The sequence below is a fragment of the Antrostomus carolinensis genome, unplaced genomic scaffold, assembly GCF_000700745.2.
Source record: "Antrostomus carolinensis isolate BGI_N321 unplaced genomic scaffold, ASM70074v2 scaffold32223, whole genome shotgun sequence".
In the NCBI taxonomy this organism is placed as follows: domain Eukaryota; kingdom Metazoa; phylum Chordata; class Aves; order Caprimulgiformes; family Caprimulgidae; genus Antrostomus; species Antrostomus carolinensis.
Window position 1 is genome coordinate 240 of NW_010307779.1, and position 12,738 is coordinate 12,977.

General features: G+C 48.2%; 1 protein-coding gene across 1 annotated transcript; it reads right to left on the reverse strand.

Moving 5' to 3' along the window:
* Nucleotides 1-7: 7 nt before the first annotated feature.
* COPG1 (coat protein complex I subunit gamma 1) lies at nucleotides 8-12,281 on the reverse strand (the record flags this gene model as incomplete). The annotated part of the gene is made up of 15 exons (XM_010165564.1): nucleotides 8-129; nucleotides 720-818; nucleotides 1,816-1,954; nucleotides 3,474-3,571; nucleotides 4,533-4,704; nucleotides 6,054-6,196; nucleotides 6,555-6,617; nucleotides 7,050-7,175; nucleotides 7,284-7,387; nucleotides 7,719-7,794; nucleotides 8,171-8,414; nucleotides 9,816-9,911; nucleotides 10,391-10,579; nucleotides 11,307-11,374; nucleotides 12,148-12,281. Coding segments are annotated over 15 exons (1,873 nt in total), but the record flags the coding sequence as incomplete, so codon positions are not given.
* Nucleotides 12,282-12,738: the final 457 nt, after the last annotated feature.

Sequence of the window (12,738 nt, forward strand, 5' to 3'; positions counted from 1 at the left end):
ATCCCACAGAAGCCATGATCACATCCACGGGGAGCTCCTCTCCGCTGCGGGCGGTGACCTGCATCGTCACGGTGTCGGTCAGGACCAGACGAGAGCGGACCAGGAGGTCGTGGCCACCCCGGAACACACCTGGAAGGGAAAGGGGGAGGAAGGAGTGAGGGCTCCCCTGCAAGCTTAAAAATTAATACAGCTGCATGGCAAGGGCAGGTTTCTCAGAGGGAGTCTGGCAAATCCCCAGCAGTGGGTCAGGAGAGACCCTCAAGCAGCCTTGTTCTCCTTCATTGTAACATACTTGGGACTCTTGCTACTGTAAAACTAATGAAAGCAAAGTCTAAAATAAACTCCAGCTGAGAAGAGGTCCAGGCACTCCTTGAGTGACTATCAGTCACTCGTCTTAAGAGCCCCAGTACACATCCATTTTGCTGGGCAAGGCTGCTGTCCTTTCTCCGACAGGTTCACTCCAAACCAGGATGCCACAGACCATGAAGACAACAAATTCCATTGAGCTGAGCCCAGGGCTGATCCCAACACCCCCCCAGCACCCAACACCAGCCCCTCTACACCTGCAGAGACAGAAACCGTGGCAGGAACAAGCCTCCAAATCCCACCCGGAGTGCAGTGGGCTCCATCAGCAACTCCTGCCCCAATTTCCAACAGGCAGCTCTGTGCAACCTCCCAAAGAGCTGCTCCTCAAGCAGAGGCCTCACCCCACAGCTCACCTGCCAGGTACAGTGTGTGAGAGTTCTTGTTATCTGGTACTTTATCCGACCGCTCACAGGGCTGCATCCCCAGGAACTTCACAATATTGCTGACTGCCTCTGTTAAGAAAAAAAATAAATCAAACAGGCCTCAAGTCATGGGTGTCTTAAAAGGGACAACCAAAGAGCATCTAAAGGTGACCCAAGCCCTCCCTACATGTTAGGGTTCATGTTCCTTGTCCTGAGGGACACACAGCATTGGCCACTACCGTGTTTTTGGAGGGCACCAGGGAGGCAAAGGCAGCACACACAAACCCCACCACCACATGGCAGTTCTGTTATCTGATGCAGCAAAGGTGCAACAGAAACAGGAGGGTGGATGAGTCAGACAACGGAAGCAGGAGAGTGCAGCTGGCTGCACGGTTACTGCACAGCCCTGACAGCCTGCTTGCTTCTCTGGGGACAGATGGAGAAAGAAGGAGACACAGATCTTCAGGAGGAATCTGAAAAGGCCTCAGGGAAGGTATTTCATGCCCAAGGTGCAGTATAAGGAAGCACAGGGATGGCTACAGGACAAGGACACCCTTCTAAGCCATCAAAAGGACTGAGTTTTTACAGGCTCCTCAGAAACGACAAAAGGAGTCTTTAATGTATGATGAAAGAGGGCTTACACCACAAGCCTGCCCACCAACCTCATGTCTTCTGCTCTTTGCATCTTTTTTTATTAGTCTTGATTCCTAAGGTCAGAGCATCTCCTCCTTTCACAGAAGGAAAGTGGGAGCTCACAGCTGAACTATGGTTTGTCTGCTTGGGAGGGTAAAGTGTGAGAGCAAAGCAAGATGTTCTCTTGCCTCCCACAATCCAGCCTGGTCTCCACAGGGCCCAGAAACTAATTTGAGTTTTTTTTAAACCTGAACTAACTTGTTATCACAGTAACTGCAGCTCTGCAGTAACCATAGCTCTGCATTTACCAGCTGCAGTGAAACAGCTTGTGAAGGGTTTTGCTCCATTAGACTTTCTGTGAGAGATCTGAAGTGAGCCAGACTGCATCTCTGGCCTCTGCCTGCTGGAGGGACAGGAAAGTTCAGAGCTCTGCTGTGCTCAGGCACCCTCTTACCTTCCAGGGTTTTAATAGCAGATAAAGTAAAGGTCTCTTCCTTTTCATACTCGTCACCCACTTCATCCCAGGCTGCTCCAAAGTTTGGCTTCAGAACTCGCTGGATGTGATCTGCCACGGTTACCTCCAGGTCTTCAAGCTGGTGGTAGAAGAGGTTCAAGTGAAACATGGTTGTTCCTAACCCTGCTCTCTCCAAAGCGAGCTTTAGAGTGGATTCCCTGAGATCAGGTGAATGTAGGAGACAGCCTCCACTTCCACTTGTGAATGTGTCAGAGCAAGTCCTGCCCCTTCCGAATTGCTCATGCAAACAATGCTTAGCTGAGCAACTTGCTTGGCCTGGGAAAGCCACTGGTCGTCCCACGTCCAGGGTTTACAAAGCAGGTTCCTGTTCTGAGTATGGCCCTTGGACTGACAGAGATCAAAGCACCAGACAAATGCCCAAATCAGAGGACAAAAGCTAAGAAGTGCTCACACAGATGTAGAGTTTGCTTCCCTGAAATGCACATAAGCTTGTATTTTGCCTTCCTGGCCCATCGTTTTGTAGGCTGGTAAAGTACAGTGAGACACTGTCAGACACATGTTACCACCTAACGCTGCAAGCCAGGTTAGCTGAACTGCTGCTGTGACTGTGTCTGTGCAAGGCAGAACCCAGCCTGTCCCTCCAGAGCACGTATGGAAGAGCAGTCAGGGGCAGAGCTGGCCAGACACCAGCCTGCAGTCATCTCAGCAATTGCTGAGGAATCGCAGGAAAGAATCTCCTCCTGATTCTAGTTGAAACACATGGAAGAGTTTGTTTAAATATCACTCAAAAGCTGTGATGACTGGTGGGAAGCAGAGAGGGGTTAACCTAGCACATTCCATTGGGAAAAACCCTCCCCACTCCATTTGGGAATAGCTGTGTCCTCAGTGGCTCACTGCACAGCAGTGCCTTTAATCAGATTCACAGCAGTGACAGGCAATGCGTAGAAAACAGCCCCTGGAGCTAACAGGTCAAGCTGAGGTTGTGTCACAACATCCCTTCCTCTCCAGAGGGTAAACACCACCTTCTGTGAGCCAGTCCCAGCTTCTGATAAAGCCTAAATTCAGCTTCTTCCTTTGTGGTAGAACAGCCTGCCTGGAAATGGCAGAGCATGATACAGAGGTGCTTCTGCAGCATCGGTGATTTATCAGTCTTAGTGCTGGAGAGGGAAAAGCCCCACCTTCCCCAGAGCAAGAACAAGGATGGCAAGCTGCCTGTATCAGGCAGGCCACCAGGCAATTAACTGTGTCACCACAGAGAGCAACTTATGGAGAACAAAAGACGGCCAGTAGCCCTCTGTCTCCACAAATGTGACCGTGCAACCACTGGAAGCTGTAGGGCACAGCCACCCAAGCCTGGAGGACACACCATGGACTCCCAAAACATAGGTACCCTGCACAGTCAGGTGTCCACCCAGAAAGCAACAGGAGGATACTTCAAACGAGACAGAGCGAGCTCTCCAAACCCACATCTGCATCCTGCAACAGACACCACAGAGACAGCAAGAACCCCCTCTTCAAGTGATGCTGCCCACATCAGTGTCAGCAGTCACAGTTACTTGCAGGGATCCAAGTACAGATCACAAAAACCTTCAAAATGGCTGCAGTTTCCGTGACCAGGGACACACCCAGCTCCTTACCACATACTCATCCTCGTAACCTTCGTCATCCGTCTCACCCGTGTTTGGATCACAGTCCTTGACAGTGAATTTCATCATGCAGCTGAAGGTACAGGCCACTGGAGATGGGGGAGGCAAAGGCAAAGCTCACATTACCACCAGATCTGCATTCTCCTGCGGCAGAAGGGGGTTGGGAAACTTGGGCCACCTGGGTTCTCCTCCTCACTGTCAGCAGCACAGGCTTAGCCAGTTACCTAAAGAGGGCTCTCCGACAGTTTCTGTCTCTCAAGGACAAGGTATTTATTTCTAATATTAAGGCAAAGAGTGATAAAGACAGGTTCATGCTAGTTGTACAAGACCTTAATCCTCAGACCAAGTGCTATTACTGATGAACCTCAAGTTGTGTTGGGAACACTAACTAAACATGTCCCACCAGCAACTTGTGAAGAGGCAAGATCCTTATCTAGAGATGGGTTCATACACCTCTGAAATGAAACCACCTTGCACTGTAACACAGCAGCTGAGTAATACCACTCGGCTGGGAGAGGAAGTGATGACTCATCCCTGAGTGAACTGGGTGAACAGCAGCAACACACACAGGTGAGCAGTTCCAGAACATAAACCAGGGAGAACAAAGCACAGGTAAGGCCTGATTCATGCTCTGGACAGTGCCAAATGAGGGGATGTGCAGTTCAAATTGACATCCCTGAAATTCTATGCGGTTTATCTGAAATACCCCTTTGCTACTCAGAGCACTGGGGCACTCACAGCACTTTACAACAGACAGGCTAAAGGACGTGGCAGGGTGTGTGGGCAATAACTCAGCAGAGAGCTGAATGCTCATCTGCCAGCTCTCATAGCCCGATCGACAATGCTACAGCAGAAGGGAACCAGGAGAGGAGAAGGGAGGCCTGACAGCCCCCAAACAGCAAAGAGAAGTCAGCTCAGCATCACTCAGGGCTGCACCCACACACAGGCTATAAATATCTGGCTAGGATGCAAGGTGGAATGCGTGGGGGCGAGCAATACAGTACACTTAATTTGGGGGACGTCAGGAAAACACAAAGGGCAACTGTTTACCTGCTGTTGGATCCTCTTCAGACAGTGCCACCAGCGTGTAGCAGGTACCTGGCTGGTTGTACATCAGGGTTTTGGCAGGTACATAGCCAATGACCTCATACCCCTCTGTTGGCTCCATCTGCACCGTGACATTCTCCAGGATCTGATCATTCAGGGTGTTCGTGCAGTCAAACTAAACAGGGAAGGGGAGAGCAGCAACAGCTTGAAGCTGCTAGCTATAGATCTAATAGCAGACTCACTTTAGGCAGAGTGGGAGTGTGGCATCAACGTGTGAACCTCTAGTTCTTTGTGTTTCAACAGTGCATCTCACCATCAGCTGGCTTGTTACAGGGCTCACATGTTCCAGTTCAGTCACAGAGCAACTATGACTAAAAACTACTCATTGAAATGCTTTTGGGAAGAAACTAACACCCTGCAGGGCTCCAGCAAACTTCCCCCTTCCCCCCTCGCACTTAAAATGAAGCAGCACACAATTATCCAATGCCCACCCTCTGCAACCCAGGCAGAAGCACAAATTCAGCAAGGGCAGGGATGTGTCAGCTTCTGCCTGTTGCAGTTCACCAGTCAGCAGGGAACTTTTTCCTCTAAATGTACTTTGTCCTTCCTCCCAGGACAGTAATTCCCAGGTTAACACTTTGCTGTATGGAAATGTGAGTACTGTGTCACCTGTATCTTCTTGCTTGATGCTACAGGGACACAGTGCCCCATCGCAGAAGGGAAGATGATCCTTTGCATGGCTCAAACTAGGGACAGTTTGAGCAAGCTTCAGCAAGCTTGATCATTTCAGCAACTCCAAAATTGCTGATTAGACTTTGTTCCAGTTGAAATGACAAGTCACTTACCCTCATACAACTGCATCTGGTGGACGGACAACAGAAACAAAGATGAACCCCTACGAGGATTGTGTAAGCAGTTCTGAGCCTTCAAGGAAGGAGCTGGCTAAAGACAAAACACTGCTGCTCACAAGCCAGTGTAGGACTCTCTGTGCCTTGAACTCCCTGAGGCCCAGGCAAAGATGCTGGCACATCAATCCTAACATCTCATACGTAGCAGCAGGGTGGTACAGCCAAGGCCAAGATGTACAGAAACAAGCACCTGTACTACACAGGCTAAAGCAAACTGTAGGGGATGAAGAGCTTTCCCCTACCGTGTCCCTTTCATGGGTTCCCTTTTCAGCCTCTCAGATAAAGCTTTACTCTGTTATGCCCAAAGGAGGTGCCTGGGGACCCCGAAGAAAGAACAGAGCTCCCCTTGCCAACTGCTCAGTGAGAATAGCCCCACCTAGTGCCTGTCCGACTTATTTTGGCTGTTCCTGTAACCACGGCTCAGCCACACACACACACGCTTCCTAATTTAATTTTGTGGGGCTCTGCTGCCCTGGATGAGAAACTAAGGACTCCTCATTGCAGTGATGTGCTTTGAACTCAGATATCTCTGAGCTATTTCTTCCCAGTGGAGCTTTTAACTGGTAGGAGCTTATTTTCCAATCCTCTTTCAGCACCACATGCCATAGCTACTTACCTGGAACACCATGTGGCTGACAAATGTGTGCTTGGTGCAACGAACCACATACTCCGTTTCCAGCTCTGTCAGGGCGACAGGCTCTGCAGAAGACTTGAAGAGTGGGCCCAGTCCCCGGAACTCCGGGATTGCCCCCAGTTGCTCTGAAACAGAGGACACAAAAACCATTGCCTTCCCCAGTCCACAGGAAGGTGTTAGCCATTTCAAAGCCCACATGAAAGCTGCCAGAAGCTGCTGCAGCAAGGAACTATCCATCAAACATTGATTAAACATTCACTAGGGACTTTTAAAATTAAAGGCAGAGTCATCCTTTGCCCACATTTATTGCAATCTAGACAGAACAGGACTGCAGGCACCCCTACCCCTAGGAATGACTTAAAGCTGGGAGCCCATGTCACTCTGAAGGGAGATAGGAAAAAGCTAGAGGGGACAGGCAGGCTCACTGAGAGGTGGTATTTCATTCTCACACACAGCTGTAGGAAAGGCCTTGCATCAGTTTACCTTGGAATATTTCTTGCCGTGTCGCTGCCACCTTCTCTGGCTGTACGGTAACAGGGGCATTTTCTGCAGGAGGAAGAAAAAAACAAACACAAAAAACCCAGAAGATTTGAAGGTAAAGAGTAAGAAGTAATTAAATCAGAAAAGAGATTAATGTCTGGAGAAGGGTTTGAGTAAGGAAAGGAAGGGGGTTCATTTCTCATCTTGCTATGGACTAGACACCCATATCTAGCTTCCCAAACACCTTTGGAACTGCAGCAGCTCCAATAAGGATTACTGACTATTACTATTATAAGCAGCAGGACTAACCCAAAACACTAATGTGGGAGCAACCAGATTTGCTGCCCTTAGTCTTTACAGAAGATGTAATCCCACAGAATTCAAATAGAATGGAGCTCAGCAATTTCCAGCAAGCCCAATGCAGTCTGTTGTCTGAGGGCTGGAGCTGCAAGGGAATAACTAGCAGTTTTGACCACCATTCAGTGGACTGTTCCTCACCTGCTCTTTGCTCGACGATAGGAGCTGTTGCCAAAGGAACAGATTTCAAGTCAAAGGGTTTCTCAGAGGGTTCCAGGGTGTACTGATGCAGAGCCCTCTCCAGGCCAGGGATGGACACCGTCAAACCTGGAGAGAGAAGGAATAGGTCACTAAGACCACAGATAATGCCAGCTCTTTGTCACTTGTTAAACCAGGAAAGAGGTGCAGATCTGTTCTGAGGACTTCCTGCATTACCATTCAGGATGTAGCCAGCATTGAGGGCTTTCTGCTTCTGCTCCAGAACATTCAGGTAGAAGGTGGCTCTGTCTCTCACTTCGTTGTCATCATCCATCACACACCTGAGAGAAAAGTGGAAAACTTTCTTCAGTGCAAGGCAGCAGAGTCCACACGAATTAATCCAGGTGACTAAGCCACCTTACAGGGCCAGAAAGAACATGCCATCCATCTACTAGTAATTGTGTTAGAAAAGCAATCATCTGCCACACTTGGCTTCTGTCCACTTTGTGGTGCTGAATGCAGTGGTGATCCCATCACAAGGTCCCAGGTACCCACTGCACCTTCTCAGATTCACAGCTAGAAGAGACGAGACCTCCATGGGAATGCTAATAAGCTCTCAAGTGAACGGAGTTTTTCACCCAGCATGTTGAGAAACTCTGAGGTACAACTCACCTTTTCAGTAACACCAAGATACTGGGTAACATCTCCTCATTCTGTGCTCCAAACTTGGCCAGGGCACTTACAGCACCTGTAGCATAAGTCATGAAAACAGAATTAGAAAGCAAAAAAATAAACTGAATTTTCCTCCATTTCCTATCCTTGATCAAATGCCATGTCAGAAACACTAGGAGTAGTACAAAGCATTACTGTGGCTAGAAAGAGGCAGATGTATTGCAGCGAAGTGCCTGCAAACTTCTGTCTAGTTTCAGAGTCACTGCATATCCTTCCCCATTTCTCAGCTGCAGGCCACCTCTTCCATCAATGCTGCTGCAGGACCTTTGATGTGTAAAAAGATCTGCTCAGGACTAGAGCAAACCACAATCCCCAAAAGCAGAGGTGTTCATACACTGTATTTCCCTGAAGATCTGTCATGGGGCAGACAGCTTTCTGGCTCTGTCTCTTACCTGCCCGGACTTCTTCGTGCTCCAGGACAACCCTGTTGTAGATGAAGCGGATGTATTTGGAGGGGTTGTTCGTTTTGGGCCCTTCCTGCCCCAAAAGGTGGAGGATACGGGTGGCCAGCACAGTGAACTCGCAGTCCTCAATGAATTCACAGAGATGAGACAGGCCTGTCTCTTTGCTCTCCGAGTTCTCCTCAATGATGCTGATGATGCAGTCCACGATGGCTCGCTTGTATTCAAAGCCACCCTAAGAAGCAAAAGGGAACTGCTCAGCTGGAAATGTCAAAGTATTTTAGAGACTCTGAACCAGCCAGACAGGAAAGAATTTCCTTTGAAAGCATCACACACGTCAGTGCTTTTAATCTGTGTTTGAAAGGAGAAGGGCAGTAATGCTGCCCCCACTTTTGACCTTCTTTATACCCAGAGGGCCAACTAATATCCAGGGCCCCTTGCCAGCTCCCTTCAGAATGGCTCCAGTGAAGGGAAAAAAAAAACCCAAGTCCTAAAGAGGCTAAAAGAATCCATTCACCTGAAGGGTTTATCTCTCCTTCAAAATCCTCTGCTGCTAGAATTAGTACATAAAACCAGCCATATGGGAGGAGAAAAAACCCAACCTTCCCCCATTCAGCACCAGACATCTCAGGATGAATCACAAGAGAAATATATTAAAGCTCATATCTGCCACAGCAGGACTCAGAAAACAGCTCCATTAGTGTGGGAAGACAGGCAATTAATACCTCCCCAGGCACACCTCATAACCTGACATGCCGTTAATACCTGGTTATCTTTGGACATTATTTACTACTGTCCTCAATACACACCAGGGGATTAAACAGCACGCTGCCTTCTGCCAATTACACACACAGTGCTGGGCATTTGGGGGATCTTTCTGGAGCTACTTTGGATTAAAAAAAAAAGCTTTAAACCAGAATGGTTTGAACTACAAAACCATATTCAGAATGATACCATCCACCCACACAAAATCTGGGAAAGGAGAACGGTCCATTTTTCACAAGAGCAAAATGAGATGCTCTGGGTTGTTCCCAAACGAGAGGCTGTAATTGGTAGAAAGTGATGTCAGAGCAAGCAGCGGTGCCAGCTGTGTTGCAGGCATGTTAGCTCATTTAGAAATGGCCTCAGCAAACCTCTGTAAAGCTGTCTTTCTGTAATTTATGTCTGACTGAATGCAGAGAATGGTTATAGGTACTCGTGATCCCTTCACTGCCACAGCACAGAGAGCAGAACAAAAGTGGTCCCGTGTCATCAATAAATAGGTTGCTACTGAATCTTTGTGTACAAGACAAAACTTCTTGGAATTTGCTGTCAAAGTATAAAAGAAAGCTGGTTCAAATGTGAAACACACATGGAACTGCCAACAGATCTGCTGTTGCCTGCATTTGCTTTGAGAGTTAATAAACCCCCAGAAAAATCAAAGAATGAAAACCACATTAAAAATATGCCTGGTAGTATGCACATAACTGTTGTGCATAGCTGGCCATTTCTGCCAGTTAGACTGCCAGTCTTTTAGAGAGAGGCTCTGACTGCACAGCATTATCAGTAAAGGCTTGACTCTCACAGGGGCCACCGTGCCATCCTGCAGTTCATGCCTACAAACAAGGAACACAAAGTATTTGTCCTGCAAACTCACCTCTTCCCGAAGCATAGTGAAGAGAAAGTTCATGAGGACGGCGTGCTTGCGAGGGTACTTCTGACACAGAGCATTGATGGCCTGCACCACTACAACCTGGGGGAAAGAGGGAGCAAGTGAAAAAGGATTCTGTCTCACCAGGCAGGAAAAAATAGTGTAATTGTGTCAATTTTGTGCTGGTTCCTAGCCTGGAAACTACAGTTTTGCCTTTACTTATGCAACAAACGAAGTTCCAGGAGGTACAATCCTGGGAAGTGGAAGAGATGGATCTTTATGCACTGGTCAGCCCCTAGCAAAAACCCACACCCACTGGAAAGAAGAAAGAGATCTAATTCTCAAAGGGTGTCTTCCCAGCAGAGAGCATGTGACTTTGGAGCTGGGTGCTGTATGACCAAGGCACAGCTTAGGCCAACAGCCTCAGAGTCTCTCTCTTCTCTACAAATACTCTGCAGCCCAGCTCCTCGAAGCAGCTCCATGCAGGTTTCAGAGTGCACACACAAACATGGATAAAGACCAAGGGGTTTCTTCAGGAAACTCCGTGCCCATCGCTCCCTCCCTCCTCCTCACTTCCTTACTTTGAACTCATCTGAGATTTCTGACATGAAAGAGGAGATCTGCTTCATGAGCCGGTCAATGCTGCTCTCACTGCCCGTTTTCAGCAGCGTGGTGATGGCCAGGGTGGCTATGCTGCGGTTGGAGTCGGTCACAAGGTTCTCCAGGTCTAGATTACAGGCAGTCACAGCAGATGGGTGCTTCATGGCCACCTAGAGCAGAGAAGGAAGAGTGGAAATCACTCAACAGATGCAAAAGGTCCAGCTGGCAAAATCCACCAAGTCTCTATAAGCTCTCACTCCTTCCTGTAAAAATAAATGCTACAGACTGTACACAAGGGTCATCCCAGACAAACAACTAATCTGAGGTTAAAGTAACAAGCTCTTTCTTCCTGCAGAATTGCATCTCTCGCTGGAAGAGCAGCAGTAATAAACCATCTTTTACTATTTTAAACTCTCATTCTCCTCTATATGCTAAGAAAAGCAAGCTATGAACTCCCAACAAAAAATCAGCGAGCAGAACAGCTTTGTGGGTGGAAGCACAGCAATTACCAGACGCTGCTGTTCTGTCTTTTTGGGTTTTAGAGTTTACAAAGCCCAGGAAAAAGCTGGGGCAAAGATTGCCATGGAGCAGGCAAGAAGCAGCATCAAGGTTTGATCTCTGTTTCACAAGCAGCTCCTTCACCACAGGAAGCTCAGAGTAACACAAGACCAGGACTCTTAGAGACCTGTGAAAATGATTGCCTTTTTTTTTTCCTCCTTCTGCAATGTGTTCTTTGAAGTTTTATTTCACTCAGGAAGCAATGAAATGTAAGGCTGTAGCCCAGGGTAAAGCTTATTCACACAAAATCACCACATAATCTGGTGCCCTTTCTCTTCTGAAGTCTGCACCTCCCTGCACATGAGGAGCTGTTCCAGCTCCCAGGATACCAGCTCCTACCTTGTTGAGGGTACGGACGGCTGCGTATCTCAGCGCTGCTTTCGGGGAGCTGCAGAACAGCTGCAAAACTGCAAGGTGGGAAAACCAAAGGCAGATGTTTAGGCAATTTATTATCGAGAAGCATTTCATACCTAAAGCAAGAGTGACAATGAAGAGACAGCAGCGAGCACAAGATAACTACAAGCATGCTTAAGAAGCAACTGTGAATTTACCAGCTTCCTCCCTCCCTCTCTGTTGTCCCCTTTGCCACACATCCCAGCTGACAATTAGCTCTCACCAACCTTCCTCTTTTCCCATGGCACTGCTATCCTTCACTCCTCTTGAAAGACAATTTTATCACCTTGTCAACTTTCCTATTAATTCAATTTGAACTGCTGTTCTCCATTTCTACTCAAACCCTGTTCCTCTCCCAGCGCTGGCCCATGAAGGGCACCCTCCCTGTGCAGAGAGGTGACACACAGCCTCCCCACCTGCCAACAATCCCAGCTCAGGAGAACCTTTGTACTGGACTGATCTGGGAAAGCAGGACCCCAACACCTTGGCTTCTCACACAGTTACTCTCAGTCTAAAGCAGGGAGATTTATCAGTTAGGATTCAGCCCTGTTTCACAGAAACAAGACCCCACCAGTAATCCACATTTCCACACACCAGGCAAATACCTTTATGGGAGCAAAGCTATTCACACACACCACAAGTTCTCAGCAGCAGCATAAAGCAACAAAGGGTACAGCAGCAATACAAGCCTGAAACTACACAAGGTCCTTGTTTCTTGGGACAATCAGCAGGTGTCACCACTGCCAGCCCAAAATCCGCTGGCTACTGCCGTGAGCACCTCATTTACCTGAGACAGCCGGAGCCAGCTCTTTGGCAGTGCAGTTGGGCAGGTTAACGATGGCAGATGCAGCTTCATAGACCACCATCTCGTGCTTGTTTCTCAGGCAGCTCTCGATGAAATCGAACAGGGGGCTATCGCGGCTGAGGGACAAAAAACCATAAGAATTAATTAAAACAAAGGTGCTAACAGAAATGAAGAATGTGGCAGCAGAAATGGGCAGGTCCCATAGCCAATGGAAAGGTAAAAGCAGCCACAGATCCACTGTCTTCAGATTTTGCAGTGGTCATTATACTGTCCTTCTAGCATGCTTGGGCTGGAAGTCAGGTTAAAGGGAACCTCCCTCAGCCCTGGCACACCGAGAGCTGATTACACACACTGTAAGTCTCAGCCACCAGGAAGCCACACTGCACACATGGTACCAAAGAACAGGGATGCAAAACAGTCCAGAGAAATAAGAAAGTGTTCGATGTGCAAGCACACAGACAAGACTCACAGAAGCCACCTCATAACTACCATGAAAGCATCCTGTATTTTCTCTGCTGCCTTTTACCCAACAGTAAGAGAGTAGAATCACAGAATCACACAGAATGTTGGGGA